Source organism: Hydra vulgaris, chromosome 04, assembly GCF_038396675.1.
Source record: "Hydra vulgaris chromosome 04, alternate assembly HydraT2T_AEP".
NCBI classification, from domain to species: domain Eukaryota; kingdom Metazoa; phylum Cnidaria; class Hydrozoa; order Anthoathecata; family Hydridae; genus Hydra; species Hydra vulgaris.
This window is the reverse complement of record NC_088923.1, coordinates 35,952,501-35,972,780: the sequence shown is the minus strand read 5'-3', so window position 1 is coordinate 35,972,780 and position 20,280 is coordinate 35,952,501. Positions and strand designations below refer to the sequence as shown.

Genomic DNA, 20,280 nt, shown 5'->3' with positions numbered 1-20,280 from the left:
TTTAAATTTTGCAGCTAAATCTATAACGTCAATTTTGGCATGTTAAGAGTAAGCAAAGTTTAGATTTTTCACTTAATTTTGTTGGAATATTTTCATGATTGTCTTATTTTTTTTTCGTATGTGTCTTTTCTACAATGCCTAGGCATTGTAGAAAAAAACAAAAAAAAAACTTAATTTTTATGTTAGCTTGATGATTTGCTTGACAAATATTAAAGTTTAACTTAAATTGTGTTTTTTGGAAAAATACCAAGCTTTATGTGCCGTTATTGAAATAATATTAACTCGGCTAATTATTGGGCATTTTGAATGATATTTGTCTCAATTAAAAAAGCTCTTTCAAATCTGTATTTAAATCTGTTAATAACTACAAAAACGTGATTTCCCATTTAATGTCCACTCTTCCAGATTTGGTCACATATATGTATATGTATATAGGTATGTATGTATGTATGTATGTATGTATGTATGTATGTATGTATGTATGTATGTATGTATGTATATATATTGAAAAGTCATTTTCTTAACTCAAATTCTCAAGGGCTTTATTCCGATTTAGCTCATTCATTATAAACAAATTTAATGATATTTTTATAAGTTTATTTTGCGAAGAATAGTGGAAGGCAATATAGACTCTATATAGTTATTAAAAAAAAACTTTAAAGTTTGTTAGTACACTTGCTAATTTTAAATTAATAGCAATAAATGGATGCAAATAAGGACCACAGATGCAGATTATCTACAGTTAAAAAGTGGGAAAAACATTTTAATTGCGAGTTAGAATACGATTTAAATGGAAATGAAGTTATAAGATAAAGATGCAGTTTATGTAAACAATTTGAAAAACGGATAAGTCAAACAAAATTGTTTTTCATGACCTGGATCAAACCAGGAACAATATCAATAAAAAAAGAATCACTGGCGTCGCACTTAAGCTGTGCGTAACATAAAGAGGCCATGCGAATTCATCAACAAACAACATTAGGTTCAGTTTCACTATCTAACCATGTTATTCATAATACTCCAATCTGGTGTGGTTACTCAATATTAAACTTTTTCCGTAATGCTGACTCATTACGGAAAAAGTTTAATATTGCGTATTACTTGGCAAAACTTAAATCAAAAATCAAAAAAAGTATTAGATCGTAAAAGATTCTATTATTTAGACACATTTTTCTCTTTCGCTTTATTTTATTAAATGAAAAAAGTGAACGCTAACTTTTATTAAAAAATACATTGGATGAAAAAGGAATAGATAGAAATATCATGGGAATTTGATAAGGTTACTTAGATAAGAAAACTTACTTAATAAGAATTTAATCATTATTCTTGTTTGTGATTGTGAGGGTTTGCGTGAAATTAAAAGAAGATTATATCAAGTTCATTGATTTTACAAAAACACAGCCGTTAGATTTAATGCAATTTAATAATAGTTATAATGTAAATTATAACTAAAGCAACTTTACAACCGCTGAACGTAAATGTTATGACATCTTATGCAAAAATGAGACTTATTATATGTTATTATAAATAAGTTAAAATAAATAATGCCCCCTCCCCTCTGGCGGGAGTGGAGGAGGGGTTATGAGCAACAACAAAATCGCGATTAGATTTTTTTACGTTAATTCGAGCCCTGATATATATATATATATATATATATATATATATATATATATATATATATATATATATATATATATATATATATATATATATATATATATATATATATATATATATATTAGGGTGTCCCAAAAAACAACATTTTTGAAAAATATATGCAGAGACCCCCTTAATGTGTTCTATCTAATACAAAAACACTAGATTTAAAATTTTTTTAAATAAAAAATATTTTAAGGGGTCCCTCAAGACCCTCGAATATTTAATGGGTCCCTAATATTTTCCAAAAAAAAGTTTTTTAAAAGTATGTCAACCTGGTACTCAAATGAAGCAAAATTATATAAAAATTTCAAAAATAATATTTAATTTGGAAAAATTTTAACTTATCAAAATTGTCATAAAAATACATAAAAAATGCATTTTTTTTGTTTTTTGTTAAAAAACGTAATTTTTCATGTAATTAAACTAAAAATAACAACCCTATATTTGAAATCTATATTATTTTGAAATTTTTATATAATTTCGCTTCATTTGAGTACCAGGTTGACATATTAAAAATTTTTTTTTTTTTGAAAATATTAGGGACCCATTAAATATTCGAGGGTCTTGAGGGACCCCTTAAAATATTTTTTATCTAAAAAAATTTTAAATCTAGTGTTTTTGTATTAGATAGAACACATTAAGGGGGTCTCTGCATATATTTTTCAAAAATATTGTTTTTTGGGACACCCTAATATATATATATATATATATATATATATATATACACACACACACACACACCCACACACACACACACACACACACACACACACACACACACACACACACACACACACACACACACACACACACACAAATATTGTTGTGATATACCGAAATAGGGAGCTGCGAGGTGTGAAAAGTTTTTTTATATTTTCTACCAATAATATATATAAATAAATATAGATTTTAAATCTATATTTATTTATATATATTTATATAGTTTTTTTTTAAGATTATTATGTTAACTGAAATCCATAATATTCTGATCATCCTGATCTTACTAAAAATGACTTTATTTGCTGACAGAGCAACTATAAACTTTAATTATGAAAAGCTTTTAATAAATCACTTTTAATAAACCATCATTTTTCATATAACAGGTAGCTAAGAATAAATATTATCTCTCCTGTTGTTGCCTGGGGCTCACATTAGCGGGTGAAATTTGACTCAATTAAAACACAGTTCTGTCTGATACTGACTCTATTTCCTACATTACATCTTCGTAAATTTACATCTTTTACTAATAATATTTCCTGGACACCCAGTGTACCCAAACCTGGAAACCCAGTGTACCCAAAACCATAGTGTGCACGTAAGGTGAGTTAGGAAGAAAAAAAATCAAAACTCTATTAATCATAAATGAAATATTGCAAAACCTTGGCTTAAATACTTTTAGACCAAGAAATCTGAATCTAAAGTCAAACTTACTGTTTACACACTGGACATATTATAAATAATATATGCAAAAATATATCAATATTTAACATCATCATTCACAAAAAATGTATTATGATACCTGTAAGCTCTGCCACACATTCCATAATTTCCAGCTCCATAACTACCCCCAATAATAACAGTAAACTTTGGAACATTTGCGCAAGCCACAGCAGTTACCATCTTAGCACCATTTTTTGCAATACCTCCAGCTTCAGCTTCTCTGCCAACCATAAAACCTAAAGCAATAATCATAAAATAGTTGAAAAATTAATGAAGACTTTAAACAAAATAAAACTTTTTTTGAAAATCTGTTTGATCACACCCTGTGAACTTCACAATCAACTTTTTATGGAAGCATTATATAAAGCTAATGAGTACATTTAAAGATGTTTTTATAACCCATTAACTTATTTTAAGCCAAATTTTTGATATTTAAACATCATCCCTAATCGAGGAGGTTGTAAATTTTACACGGTCTCTAATTCAAAACATTAAAACAATTTTGAGAAAATATGAACTGTATCAATTTGTTGTGTTTTTATTAATTTTGATTTAATTTAGGAACATGCAAAAGAAAAAAATTTTAAACATAAATATGAAAAAACCTGTAACGAGTGTTTTTAATGAATTTATGTTCAAAATATTACTTGATGCTTATTTTTATATAGATTGTTCAATATGAGTCCTGGTTTTAGTTCAATATAAATACTGGTTTTTGTTTTGACAATATAACAATAACTAAATTTTCTTCAAACATTTTTCATTTGAAAACTTACATTTTAATTAATATTTCTCAATATAACCAATTCTAAAACTATCAAATTTTTCAAATAAAAAATATTTATCAAATAATAAAAATGTTTAATTAGTTTTACAAAACAAGTGGTAATAAGTGGTCAAATAGTGCAGTCGATACACTGCATGGGTATCATCAAGTCTAAATTGTAAAAAATGAGTTATTTTAAAAAAGAGCATTTACTATAAAATACAAAAATTTGGTAGAAGGTAAAACCATATTACCTAGGATTGTTACTTACTTTTTGATCCTTTTGGGGCCCTGGCCTGTTTTAGGGTAGGAGGCCTCCTTTCATGTCATTAACAAAAGATTTATTTTTTAGAATTTCTAAATTTTTAAAGAGCTTAATTCAAAATAAAAAATTCTTTTATTTTGAATCAGGGCCCTTAAAACTGCAGGACCCCTATGAAATGGGTCCTTTACCCTATCAGATTTAAAATTTACCAGTAAATTTACCAGAAAATTTTCCAGGAAAATTTGAATCAAAATGTTTTGAAAAAAGTGTTTTAATACTTTTAATAAGAGACAACCTGCTCTTGTGATCTATATAATGTTTCCATGAAAGAACTTTTTGGGTCTCTTTATATGAGGTTGATTGTGAACTTATGATATCTAAACATGATATATATATACTTTTACTTGGATACTTAAATTTTACTTGATATATTTTAATAAAAAAGATTTTACTTAAACTTTTATTAAAAATACTATGAAATCAACAATAAAAAATTAAAACCTGTGATATTTTGTAGAAATACAAGTGGAATATTCCTTTGGCAGCACAATTCTATAAAGTGTGTGGCTTTTAATGCTGACTCACTATATAAAACACCATTATTACCAATAACTCCAACAGGATAGCCATGAATGTGAGCAAATCCTACATTTTGATTCAAAATATAAACTTTTATTTCAATCTTTTATATATTTAAAAAAGTAATGATTTTTTAAAATTAAAATTAATAAATAATTATTGGAGAACTTTTGAAAAGTAATAATTAAATAATTGATTGCACAGATGGATTAAATTTACAAAGGAATTAGCGAGATAATAAAGCAAAAGAAAATACTTATTTAAAGGAATTATCAAATTCAAACGAATTCTCACATTCAAAATTTAATTACTGACGTATTTCAAATAACTTGTCCCTCACTTGCATAGAGTTTTTATTACTACTAAAGGTGCAATACCATGTTTCACCATGTAACTGCTGAGCTGCATAAAAGTAGATACTCCACTTCGGCAACTTTTTCCTTTTTTTTCTTTCCAATTTTTTTATTTGTTGTTGTATGTACATTAAACATGCATTTTAAAAAATTCAACATTTAATTTTTAATAAATAATTGTGTCATTTTTAGTGCTTTATTTTTCCCAAAACCAGGGCGCAATAAATCATTTTTTTAAAATAATGTTGACGCTCATATCTTTATTTATTGTCTAATTTAAGAGGTATATGTCAAATAAATGAGTTTTATTTTCAATTTATAAAATAATTTTTTTATTCAAATAATCTTTTGTTAAATTTTAACGGAGATTTATTTTCAAAACACTTTTATTTAACTTTTATTCTAACTAATTTATTATTTACTATTAAACTTTTATTATTTTGATAATGAATTATTAGATATATCAAACATGCTTATTGAAATTTTTAATTTTTTTGTTTCATAATATTTCATGAATTTGCAAAGTGCAGGCAAATTAATGATAATTAAAGCCCGTTTTCCACAAGATGAAAAAAATCCCACAAAGTGCATTTTTTTTTCACGCATTTCGAAACGCTGTTTTGATTTCCACAAATTATTTTTTGCACTACTATTTTTGTTACCAAAAAGAGGCAGCTATGAGTTTACGCTGCATGCTTTTAAAAAAAACATATATATAATTATGAAAAATAGTTTTTGATGTATATTTGCATTGTATTTTTTTAGAATGTTTAAGAAAATAAATGCTAACTTCTCATAGAAAAACTTCTGTTTAAAAACTGTAACTAACTGCAAGAGATAATGAATGGTTCAACTCTAAAAAAAGATAAACCTTCTTGTGAAGTGAAACTTTCGGAATTGACAGCATTAGTAAATTCATTTTTATTCGATGAATTTACTTATGCCAATTTTCAGTTTGAGTTCAAAGTAAATAAGAACACTAAGTTGAGCATTTTGTTTATTGTTGTTGTTGCCATTTTTTTTAAAAAACAATGTGTTTTCTTTTTTTTTTTACTGTTAACTTTACGCAATATATTATTTAAATATGATCGGTTTTTGCTTATAATGATTAAATTTTTTTTTTACTGCAGCAAATTGAGTGATCAGTAATAGCAGCAGAAATGTTTTATCTGCTAATCGACAAAATAATCTTGTCTTGTGCAAAACGCCCTTAATAATATGCAATAATTTAATAATTGTAAACAATTATCTATTAATACAAAATTTGTGAATTGTTCTTCATTTAGTTAGTTAAATTTATTTACTTATAAAAAACGTATTAACTTAAGGAAATTAAAATAAAAGGAAAGCTAAAAATAAAATAGAAGTTGTATTGACATTTCTTTTTTTTAAACCTTTAAAAATAATATCATATTAGGTATTTAATAAGTTATGATATATTAAGTTATTATTAAATACTTAATAGGATATTATTATATTATTATATTTATAATCTGCTAAATATTGTTCGCAACTAGAGCAAAAGTCTAGTCACTATTTGGAACACATCAGGCCGTCAAATCCTAAGCGAAAATGCAAAAAAGATTATTTTAAAGTAAGTATTAAGCAAGTAATTATCAAAAAGGACTAAAGTCCAGTTAGAAGCTTATAATTTAGTGGTAAGAATGGGCAGGACTGATTTCGTATGTTTTTAACAATTAGGGTTTTTTTTTTGTATAACTTCGTATCTGAACCCCAAAAAAACCCAGTTACTTTAAGGAACACATACAGCTGTAAAAAACGTGAGTGAGAAAGAAGCTATAATTTTATTGGAGTTAGTGTTAGTTAGACAATAATCAAAAAAGTTAGACAGGTACCAAGTATAGAAGCATTCAGTGAAGAGGGGGAAATTCTAGTCACTTATATTTATATTGCTATATGAAATGTATATCATTTTAGCACAGATATTCAATTTATATATAGTTTATATCTAAATTTCGTTTATACTTGTTTATATTATATTTGTTTATTTTATGGTAGTAAAACTCTCTCAGTTTATATTAAATCATAATGTATATCCTTCAGGGAAATTATTTGTTAATATTTAGTTTATAATTAATTATAATATATATTGTATAAATGGAGCTATTCGATTTACGATCTATGCCGTTTTAGTGGAGTAATTTGTTTTCTAAACCTGTGGACCATTTTAGTAGAATTTTTTGTTTTATACTTAGGTTATATTTTAATATACCCTTTATAAATATATATAATTTAAATTTATGTAAACTTATCCTCATATTTAATTAATACTCTTTAAATGGAAATATTTGTTTTAAACTTATTATTGTTTTACTGCTTTTTTTAATTTTGATTATAATTGGGGAAATGTTAGTTTTATATTAATGTCTGTTAAATATTGTTCGCAACTAGAGCAAAAGTCTAGTCACTATTTGGAACACATCAGGCCGTCAAATCCTAAGCGAAAATGCAAAAAAGACTATTTTAGAGTAAGTATTAAGCAAGTAATTATCAAAAAGGACAAAAGTCCAGTTAAAAGTTTATTATTTAGAGGTAATAATGGGCAGGACTGATTTCCGTATGTTTTTAACAATTAAGGTTTTTCTTGTATAACTTCTTGTATAATTACTGCAATAAAATTAATTACCGCAAACAAGTTAAATGTTATTAAACGGCATTTTTATTATTACTTATTTTTATTTTTTTATTTTTAAATATTAAATGATTAAATTTAATACTGCATTTTTAAAAATGTTTGGTATTAACAAATTTCTTTCTTTTCTAGATATTTGCATAAATGAATTAAAATATGTGAAATTTTTGAGTTTTTAAAATGATTATTTGCTAAATTTCTAATAGCGGCTTTGTAACTACAAATGATTTTTTTATTTAAAAAATACTTTAATAATACTTATTTAAAAATACTTAAATAACCCTAACCCTAACCCTGACGTTAATTTATTTACTTTATTTAAAGTTTATTAGTTTATTATTAAAATTACAGCGCAAAAAAAGTTTAATTTACGTTTTGTGCAAAGTTTTGATGCAGCCATTTATTTAAAACTTAATTTTGAGTACAAAAAAAAATGTTTAGGAAGAAAAACCGAAAAAACAAATGCGATAAAAATAAGCTGATTTTTTTTAAAGAACAAATGAAATTTAAAAATTAAACAATATTTAGTAATATTTTCAAATAGATTTGACAGTTAAGTTTTAATAAACTTATATGTATTTAAATATTTAAATATATTTAAGTTTATTAAAATTAAAATTAAGCTTAACTTTTATCTTAATAAACTTAAATATATTTAAATAGATTTGACAGTTAAGTTTGTCCAAGCATTAATTTTAATTTTAATAAACTTAAATATATTTTTTAAATCCAAATTAAATTGTATATTTTTTAAATCTAAATTAAATTATTTTTTTTAATCAGAATAAAATTATATATTTTTATTAAACTAGATTTAAATTAAATCATATACTTTTTATCAGAATTAAATTATGTTTTTATGATTTTTGTTTTAAGCAAAGAAAAAATAAAAAAAAACTTTTAATTTTATATGAGTTTTTTTCATTAGTAAATATTTACTAATGAAAAAATTTATTATTTTAATTTTTATTTAGTTAGCACTAATATCAAACATAATTTTCATTCAAACTTTTGTAACAAATATTTTTTACATAAGCGTCATTCAAAAGTTAATGTGACTTTTTTTAAATTGATTACTTCTTTTATCTTACCGCTTATAGTATAATTTAAAAGTTAAAAAATGATAAAATGTTACTATGTGTTTTTAGTATGCAAACGAACATTACTTCACGTAGATGATAATAAAAAAATTTAATAAGACATGCTAATAAATATAGCAATGTTTTACAGGGTTCCCACCAGAATTAAAAATTGAAACTCCATCACTATCCAGGACAATTTTTTTATTTTTCCAGGACATTTGCTTTATTATTTTCAGGTCTTTTCAAGGACTTACAAAAAAAAATTTACAAACTCCAGGACTTTCCAGGACTTTTTATAGATCAAAATAACATGCTATATCAAAATATGCTACTAAATGTAAATTAATATAGAAACCAAATGTAAATTAAAGAAATACATTACAGCTACATAAAAATAGATGTAAGGCAATAAGGGATTTGTCTTTAAGATTTTCGACAAGAAGTTGTTTATTAATACTAAAGCCACGCTCAATAGAAGATTGTCCACGTGAAAGCACAAAAACTATTTTAAAAATGCTCCAAACCCCTTGATAAGCTTTATTTGCCCAATAAAGTCAGAGAAAAAATAATCAAGATTTCAAGATTTTGATATTAAAAACTATCGTTTTTAATATCAAAATCTTGAAATGATTTTTGATTTGAGTCTACTATTTCTAAAAACTTATAATGATTTTTTGCTAGTTTGGCAGACTTTGGTGACAAATGGTCATATTTAACTAACTTTTGCAACAGAATTGAAAAATTATTGATACAAGTATTCTTTTTATTCGGTTTTGAAATGAAAATTGGGCTAATAGATACTTCAGTGTATACTATGACAAACTTCAAAGGGGACTTCTCAAGAAGATGTGTCAACAGACTAACTAAAAACTAGCCTGCCTCTTTTTTAAATATAACCACTCTTTGGTCACTGTAACTCAAATTAGCTTTTCATTAATTCATTAATTTTCAGCCGAGCAGCAAAACCAATAATAATTTCACTTGCTAATATTTTCATTCATTAAATTTATTTGATGCTGCTGGTATAGATTGCTACACTTATTTAAAATATCTTTTAGTATAATTCTCCTGAGAAAGTTGTCAACTATTTCACCAAGTATAATAGCCATAAATGGAACCATAGGTTTGTCTGTTTGGAAGCATCTCAAAAATTGATTTAGCTTTACAGAAACCATCTCAAAAAATTTAAGTTTAGCTAGTAAAACAGGATCGTGAACCATGGCTTTCAGTCTCTGCCAGCTTTTATTTTTTGAATCAGTTTGTTTGCTTTTCACAAGACTACTGAAATATATTAGAAACTTTTTGTATCCACGAAGTAGTGATTCAGCCTTTTGAACACATTTTTCATTTTCAAATGACCTGATGAGATGTTTTCATAGGTTGCTCTTCTAATAGGAGAGTCATGTAGAAATTGCCACATTGCTTTTAATAGATTATTAAGTACCCAGCCACTTGCTTATGCTCCTGCTTTAAAACTGCCATGAATGATATGGAGACCACAGGTTCCAATATCTATAAGGGATCAAGTTCTTCCTCTTTCCTCTGTTCCTTTAAATTATCTAGAAAAATCAAATTTACATTTGGCCCATCTGATTACACTTGTAGAATTTCTGATTTATCTTTATCAGAAATACAGTTTAGGAATGGTTGCATAACATCGTGTTTTGTCGAGCGCCCTATGAACTCTGAATCAAGATAAGGAATTTTAACTATACTTCTATTGTCATCCCAAAATCTAACTAAAAGGTCCATTTGACCCTTCTGAAAAACTTGCAGTGGTGTACACTGGATTTTTAAATGTTTGAGTTTTGACACTTACAGGCATTGTGCAAACTCCAAAATTTTGCATGTTTATGCTTATATCAAAAAAGAATGTTTTGCAAAGAATTGGGGTGATTGGAGCTTGGGAACAAAAAAAACCTAATTTTTGGGCCCACCCAGCCCTTAATGTGGGAGCAACGAGTTTATAAAATATTTTCTTCACTATTTTTATCTAAATTTATATTCATCAACAAATTTAAAATTTCATGCAATAATCTCTTATTTTTCAAAAACTATGACCATATAAAGTTTTTAACCCCCTCAATTTGAGGGGGCTGTAAATATTGCAGGGTCATAAAAACTAAACACTAAGAGATTATTACATGAAACTCGAAATTTGTTGATGAATATAAATTTAGATAAAAATAGTAAAGAAAATATTTAAAAACTCATTGCTCCCACATTAAGGGCCCAAAAATTAGGGTTTTTTTGTTCCCAAGCTCCAATCACCCCAATTCTTTGCAAAACATTCTTTTTTGATTTAAGCATAAACATACAAAAGTTTGGAGTTTGCACAATGCCTGTAAGTGTCAGAACTCAAACATCTAAAAATCTAGTGTACACCACTGACTTGGTTCATGGATTCATCAAATGAAACAGCGTAATAAGGTGTATTAGATAGGGAATGAAGCAACTCATTTTTAAAAAAGGAAGCTAACCTGAATGTTGCAATATAACTGGCCTTGGTGGGTCCACATTGAAAATTAGAAATGTCACTATCTGGAAAGATTTTATTAATAATTTACCAGAATCAGTTAAAGAATTCATTGAATATTTAGAATACATGATATTAAGGATCCAACGAACTTTAGCTTTAAGTATAGATGTAATTATTGGCATTTTATTAATTGTTTTTTGGTGTTCTGCTTTATTTGAGCGTTGTGGCATATAATCATTAACTTAATTAGTGTTAGGAGCCAGGGCACGACAAATCAACAAACGTTTGTTTAAAAAAAGACAGAAAAACGAACGACACTTTTTTACTTTAACTTATGTAAACATTGGGGTACGCCCAAGATTTTTAAAAATGAGCGCATTCCTTTAGCAATTTTTTTAAAAAAATTATGCAATTGATGTTTTTTTATTTATTATAGAAAACACATTATAATAAAAAAACAATTAGGGTCATTTCCATACCTACCGTGAGTTTAACAAAAGTTATTATAATATGTTAGATTATTAAAAAAGTAGAAATGCATTGGAATTTTTGCAGCCATCAATGTAATACTATAAGGGTAAGTTTAAAATTATTCTGAAATTTAAATCAATAATGTACTTATTTTGATTAAACTTTTAAAGCGCAGTTTTCCATATTTATCGCAAGTGTTTCACACTTATCGTTTATATTGTTGACACTTATTGTATATCTTAAAATCTGCTTTAATGTCTGGTTTATAATGTGCTCGTGGTTTCAAACGAAAGTTTAATGCATTAGTAACATATAATTATAACAACATAATTATAACATAATTATAACAACATAATTATAACAACATAAATAAACAAAAAAAAGACTATTAAATAAACATATTATTATGAATTAAAACTAAAGATTTTAAAGCACTTCCATTACTTTAGTACATATCCTTTAAGTTCTTAAACTGGAAAGGATAGAGTTTCATCATAATTATCTGAGTCTTATTTTATAATTATTGTCAACAAAGGAACTCGTTTTCTGAATCAGTTTCAAGGCTTTCTTTTTCTTTTGCAACTTTCTTTTTCTTTTTCAAAGTTTTAAAGTTTTCATGTTTTCTCTTTCTTTTTTAGTTTTTTCATTATTCCTCTATTTTTGACTTTTTATCTGCAGCTAATTGTTTTTTTCTTAATTTTTCATCCTTCATTTGTGACTTTTCTTGCACTTTAGTCTTTTGAATTTGCTTTCATGTTTCAAATGTTACAACTAATGGTAAACATTCTATTTTGCGCTTCGGCGTTTGGACTGGTTGTTTTGCCCATATTAAAACACTTTCGATTGGATTTATGATTTCTGCTGCAATTTTCAAACTGAAACGAGCTGGTTTTGGTTATATTACCGCTGCAATATTGCAATCAGACATTTTTATATCAGTTGCACATTTTCTAAATTACAAGTTGTTGATAGATTTTTATGACCCTGTTGTATTTCATCAGGTAAAATTATGGCTTAAGTTTCAGATAAAACTCTTTCCCAAAAATGATGCAACTGGAGGTATTGAAGATCACCTTTCCAACCTATTTGTTCGTCAGCTATTTTAAACTGCTATAAAATACTTGGATCAATGCACTTTTCAATGAAGTTTATGGGAGAGGAAGCTGATAAAACACTTAAATGGTTCTCTTCTAAATAAGGAGTTGGAGCACAGTTGACTGAACAGTTGGCCCAAAAACAGCCACATCGAGTGGCTGTAAAATATGTGTTGCATTTGGGAACAAAGCAACAAGAATTATTCCATTTTTAGAGCAAAACTCACTAAGTTCGATAGATAAATGTGACGCACGTCCATTAAAAAAAAAAAAAAACTAATAAAGGATTTTTTTCTTTTAGCAAAAATGGATAAAAAACGTTTGTAATATACTCAAAAAAATATTCTGCGGTCATCCAACCATTTTCACATTTTCCAATACCTCATCCTAATGGAGCAGTATTTATAATTTGGAAGACGAACATATTTAAAAAATTGTTAATGATGGAGTAAAAGTTCCGCTGGCATTTACTGCAAATAAAGTGGTGATGCTTTTGTTATTACTTTGAGCACTTTCTTCATATGTATTTTTTCCTCGTTTACCAATTAATAAATTAGCTTTTGATGACAACTGAAAACCACTCTCATCCATATTGAAAACGTGCATCAAATCATTTAAATATTGAGCGTTTTCTCCCAAAAGCTTCGGAATTTTAGTAAACCAATCTCTTATGGCTTTTTCAGTTTTACTTTTAATTTTAATTTGTTCAAATATTTTATGCTGAATTAGGTCATGTGGATGGGGACTAGGGTCCCACCACAGATTGTTGCCTTTTGGCCCAAAATTTCTAGCTACATCACTGGTTAGTAACCACTCAACTTGTTTACAATGTGTTCACCTATTCATACCGATTCACATCCGCAATGTTGTATCTTCAAAGAAATTCTTCAAGAAATTCTTCAAGAAATTTTATAACGAAGCATCTAATAAGGAATTCCAAACATCTTGCTCACTTTGTACACAACCATACCTTTTTTAACAGCATTAATAGCATCACATATTTGACTATCTGTATATTGAAGTCTTTGTTTTGAGCTACAAACTTTTGTCTTTTATTTTTGTCTTGCCATTGTAAAAGAACTAATTAATATTTATATTTATAGTAAAAAAGAAACAAATTGATTATTTATAGGACATACAAAATGTATAGAATGACATTTTTTTTAGTTCATACTTATCGTACATTCAAAAATACTATATTGATACTATAATGATGAGTGGTTTTAATAATATTAACAATGATTCATGTTTTATTTAACTGAATAAATCAATTCAGAAATAAAACTTTATGTTATCTTCTTAAATTTCCTTGTTTTATTTGAAACGCTTCTAACAGCTGGTACTCAAAAAAAAAAAAAAAAAAATTCACAGGTTGACGTAATAAAGCCACTGAGTTCATAAAAGTAACTATGTATTGTGGTTTCTATGTATTGTATTAAAAGGCATGACAATGTTGTTGATACACAAAATATATTAAAAAAAAAAACTTTTAGCAAAATTTATGTTAGTATTTAAAACTTACAATAAGTGTTGACTCACGGTTGGTGTGGAAATGACCTTAGTTACTAAAATTTAAAATGCATTTTCAACAACTTAAAAAGAAACCATGCTTAAAAATGATTACTTTACTTAATAGCATAACTTTTAAGTTAAATAACTAAGTATGCAACTGAAGAGAGTAGTTATGTTTAAGCATGGTTTTTACATGCGTTTACAAAACCATCTAAAAGTTTAGTTGAAATAAATCCATATGCCATTACTTTAAACAAAACCATGCTAAAACATTTTTTAAATGTTTTAGCATGGTTTTGTTTAAAGTAATGGCAAATTTTAAAAAATGGAAAATTAAAAAAAAAAGCACGCTTTCTTTAAAAGCGTGCTTTTTTTTAATTTTCTTATTATCGTTAAAGTAATGTTTGTTTAAATACTATAAACATTTATAAAAGTTTTGAAAAGATTTTTTAAGTTTTGCTGAAATATATAATTTAATAGAATATATAGAACTATTATGTCTATTATAGTCTTAATTTTTTATTGTGCGTTTAACAACACCAACATTATGATACTTTTATTATTAACAACCTAATATCATAATTATAATATCATATTAAGTATTTAATAATAACCTAATATAATAACTTATTTAATACCTAATATTATACTATTTTTTTTAAAGGTTTGAAAAAAGTAATGTTATTTTAATTTCTTCAAGTTTATACATTTATTAAATAAAATTTAACGCACTAAATTGAGAATTATTTTGTATTATTTTTTTTATTTTTGTTACTATTCAATAAACTCCTTTAGAACATTATTCCTTTTATATATTTCCAACACTATTTATTAAATTCATTTGTAAAACTATACCTTTTTTTTTTTTTTTTAACGCTATTTATTAAATTTATTTGCAACACTATTACTTTTTTTTGTTTTCGACACTATTCATTAAACTCAATCACATTATTTCTTTTTTTATTTTTGACACAATTGATTTAATTCATTTGCGACATTATTCCATATTCTGTTATTCAACAATCAATAGTGTGACAATTTGCAACACTATTCCTTTTTTACATTTTTGATAATAAAATTTGCGACATTATTCTGCAACACCTGACATATTTATCTCTTAAATTAGACGCTCACCAATAATTAATGATACAAATGTCAACGTTTACTAAAAAAAAACAATTTATCATGTCCAATCAAGTCATTGAGCTGTTGGCATCAATGACTTGATATTGTTATCAGAAGGAGATCTCTCTATGTGCATTTTACCTTTCATGTGTGAAGTTAAAGCAGCTTCTCTCATGTTAGCAATATTAATATCTTTAGCACAATAATTGCAAATCATAACAGTTTCTCTTTTTTTACATAACCAATGCTTATATTTTTCTTCAACAAGCTATTTTACTTAAAAATACATTTAATTTTAGGCATTTTCTAACTTTTATCTGAATACAAAACAAAAAAACATAAATACTTTAGGAGTCAAAAAGAATTTAGTATCTCTAATATTTCATACTTTTAAAAATTATTCAAAACTATACAACAATGCAATAATTAAATACTAATTGAAAAAATATATATAAACTGTCTATATATTTATGATTTATGGAAACATCTATGATGATAGCTTTCAATTAATATTTGTAAAACAAATTAACTATGCCTTATTGTTGATGTGCAAACTTTTTTAAGAATTTTGAAAGTACAAATTTCAAAAACAATATAAGAATCAGATTTTCCATAAAAATTATAGATTAGAGCAAAAACATTACTATAATTTACTATAATTAGTATTGTAGTTGTATTGTTGTTGCACTGTTTTTCTTTACTTGAAAACAAATATAAATTTATAAAATATTTTCCAGAATTATTACAGAATTTTACAGAACAATTAAAAAAATCAAGGATTTTCCAGGACCACTTTCAAATTCTAGGACTTTCTAGGACTGGTGGGAACCCTGTTTTAGCATGGTTTCTTTATTTTTTCATTATAAATAAAAAACTTTCATATTATTTATAAATATTAAAACTTTTTTATATTAATAGTAACAGTATTGTCATTTATTGATCTCTTTTTTTTTTGGAAGCAGACAGCATTTATACCCTAGTTTGAACCTTGTTATAATGTAAAAACAGATGCAAAAACATTAAAATAATTATGAAAACAATGAATCAATGAATTTTTATCGTAAGATGATTTTAATAAAAATGATTGTAATAAACTGTAATAGAGAGAGCTAACCATGCAAAACAAAATACCTACACAACAGCAAAAATTATTTGGTATTCGCATAAAACTTATATCTTGTGATGTATGCTGTGGTACTTGTATTACACAAATTTGTGAAAATGTGCAACAAATTACAAACTTCAAAAAAATTTAATAATCGACAATTTTTAATAATAAACAATTTGTCAAATCAAAAACCTGTGACTATGGTGCTTCCATACATAGCTTTAAACTCATCAAATTTGCTTCCATCAACAATTCGGGCAATTACTTCACGAACATCATATGTTTTCTTTAAATTTGCACCAACTATACCATACAACTCCTCAGCTGGATAAATCGGTTCTTCTATTTCTCTGGTTGATATCTATTATTATAATTTAAACAACATTAAACAAATAAAGACATATTTAAAACAAAAAAATACAGATAATTTATGCTAATTTTTGCAGTGATCTTGCCACACATCACCACATTTTATTGCAAAATTGCAAACCAGAAACAAAACCCATGATAGAACACAGAAATTCGAAAATTTTAGAATTAATGAAAAAAAAAATTACTTGTTTAACACATTATTATACAGAGGTTAAAGAAAATAACTATATGAAACATATTTCTGTGTTTCTATAGAAATATAATGTTTCTATAGGAAACATATATTTCTGTGTTTCTGTAGAAGTATGTTTCTATAGGAATCATATATTTCTGTGTTTCTATAGAAATATAATGTTTCTATAGGAAACATTATATTTCTGTTAATGTATTTTTAAAAAAAGTTCTATCAATAGGATATTTGAAAGGCTTTTGCTCTCAGCTTTTGCATGCATCTCTTCTCAGACTTTCTGAAAGAAAATCTCTTTTCAGAAATAAAAAAATTTATTATAATTAAAAAAAAACTGAGATTAGCTAAGCCAAAAATGTCTTTTGCTCATTGAATGGCACCTCAAAAAACAAGATAATTTATTTTCTGTTAATATAGGTGTAATGTTCTGATGACTACAGGGTTGTCACTCAAAGGGGTGTACCCTCATGGTCATCTAGTGGAATGGGTAGACTCATTTTCTCAAAGGGCGACTGAAATTAAAACCCTGACACTAGCACGGCAGGACAACCAGACAGTTGATTAGTTACAAAAAAGTGTTTAATAATAAAACCATTTTTAAACTATGAAGATTTTATTCCTTTTGATTATTCGAAACCCATAAAAAGCATTTAAAGTAGTATACACCTTTTTTAACAATGAGTACACTACAGTGCATTATATAATTTCACTAAATATAATAAAAAGAAGCTGACACAGGATTTAATATTTCAAAGTGCAACATAGGGGCTATTCTAGACCATTTTTGATACCGCCAACAGTATTTGGGCGCCACCCAAATTAAATTTGAGGACCGCCCAAATTAAATTTTTTTTTTAAACGTTCTTAACGGCAATTTTTTTCGCGAAAAAATGGCAAATGCGGCAAATTTTTTTTTGCGAAAAAACACTGAATTTCTGTTAAAATTCATTGAAACAAGGGGGTACCACCACCCAAATTTTTTCCTAGAATAAGCCCTGCAACAGTACTGTTTTTTTAAACGCTGTTGTTGCATTTTGAAGCACATTTCTTCTCAATTTAAAATGAGTTTTAAAATTAGATATTTTTTCAATTTAAAATGCTAATGTATCATTATTTCAAATATTATAGTCGCATTTTGAATCACGTAAATGGGCAGTTGAATCATTAATAATACTTAATCTCTTTTGTTTTTCATTAGTAAAATAAATTTTAATTTCAACTTTGAAAAACAAAATTATTGTAATAAAGAACATTATTAGGGTGCACACGAGAAAACATTATTAGAATGCACTTAATGATGTTCATGGAAATCCTTTTTTTTTTTAAAAAAAAAAGAAGTCTTTTTATAATTAATTACAATAAAAATATGTTTTAAACATTCAACTAAATTAAATTTGATGTTTAAAATGATTCTTTGCGGTTATAGTTTCCAATTTTTTTTTCTCCGCATGAAACTTTTGTTAAGATTGACAATTTCGACTATCACAAAAATGACCATCTTTAAAAGTTTTATTTCAACTTATTTCTTTACCGATATCTCTTTGTAACTGAAGTTACTCAACAATATTTTTTAACATCTCACAACATCTCACAAGAGAGAAGAGGGTACACCTCTGTCTCACATTCTTAATCAAAATTTCTGTTTAATATTTCAGCATAATAAGTGAAATTTTTAAATTTTCCATTAAACTTTTGATAAACCAAATCAATACTAAAATAAATGCAACTTTTATAAAAATTTAATAAAAATTAATGCAATTTTAATATAAAAAAACTGAGTAATTTATGTGCAATTAACCAACTTAAAAGAAAAAAAAACAAATATAAATATATATATATAGAAAAATATAGAAAAAAATAAAAAATAAGATAATGGATTTAGTAATACTAGCCTTGATTTCTTTTTTATAGTTAATATTTTTAATACATTGTCTTGCTTGATGTAGTGCATGAAAGTCATCAACAGCATAATAATCAGTAACACCTGAAGAACTAAAAAATATAACAAAATTTCAATTATTTTGCCTTGCTCAATGAAAAATACTTTATGCAAATTTGTATAATATATATAAACATATCAAACAAACAAAAAAAGGATTATATGCAAATGAAAAATGTTTAAAAAAAGGAGCAAAAATTAACACAATAGAATAAAACACACAATATGATACATAAAAATATATTACCGACAATGTAAATCAGCACCTCCTAATTGTTCTGCACTAATTTCTTCTCCTAGCGCTGCCTGAACCTGAACTTCAACAATAAAATTGTAGACTATCGTATCATAACTAATTTTATAATTGTAAAAAAAATTGAATCAAATATACCAACGGAGGTCCAGCAAGAAAAACTGTTCCTTGATTACGAACAATTATGCTTTCATCAGCCATAGCTGGTACATAAGCACCACCTGCAGTGCAAGAACCTAGGACAACTGCAATCTAAAACAAATATAATTTACACAATAGAATTACAGAATAGTATTTAGTTATAATGAACTTTTTAAAATTGAAACAAATTTTTTTTGTTCATCCAATACTTTGACAGAATATCCTAATAACACTTTAATGAACAAATGATTTTATTTAGAATTCAAATAAAACATTTGTTTGATCATTTTTATATTATTTAATTAAGAATTTAAATAAGACACTCCTTTTAGCTGTTTTTATTCTAATTAATTTATAAATAATTTAAATAAAACGTTCGTTTTGCCACTTTAATTCTTTATTTAATTATTACATTTATAATTTATATAAAGTATTTTTTTTGCCATTATTTTATTTATTAAGAAATAAAAATGAATTTTTAAAACTGATAATGACTATCTGGCCTGCATTTTTTGTGAGCTAGCATTAAGTTTCAAACAGAGAAGAATTATATATAAATAAGTCTATAAAGAAGACTATATATATATATATATATATATATATATATATATATATATATATATATATATATATATATATATATATATATATACACATAAAACAATGTATTTTTTACCTGATGATTGCTAAACGCATGAAATATATATATATATATATATATATATATATATATATATATAAATATATATATATATATATATATATATATACACATAAAACAATGTATTTTTTACCTGATGAT

At 25.7% G+C, this 20,280-nt stretch overlaps 1 protein-coding gene across 1 annotated transcript in view; it reads right to left on the bottom strand.

The window, feature by feature from the left end:
• Nucleotides 1-20,280, bottom strand: part of LOC100210256 (methylcrotonoyl-CoA carboxylase beta chain, mitochondrial) — a 63,088-nt gene that overhangs the window by 27,506 nt on the left and 15,302 nt on the right. Inside the window, exons 7-12 of the mRNA XM_065796193.1 lie at nt 19,476-19,589; nt 19,332-19,396; nt 19,038-19,137; nt 16,779-16,947; nt 4,632-4,775; nt 3,179-3,335 (exon numbers count right to left, since the gene is read on the bottom strand). Of these exons, the coding sequence (XP_065652265.1) occupies nt 3,179-3,335; nt 4,632-4,775; nt 16,779-16,947; nt 19,038-19,137; nt 19,332-19,396; nt 19,476-19,589 (749 nt within the window). The remainder of the gene's footprint in view (nt 1-3,178; nt 3,336-4,631; nt 4,776-16,778; nt 16,948-19,037; nt 19,138-19,331; nt 19,397-19,475; nt 19,590-20,280) is intronic.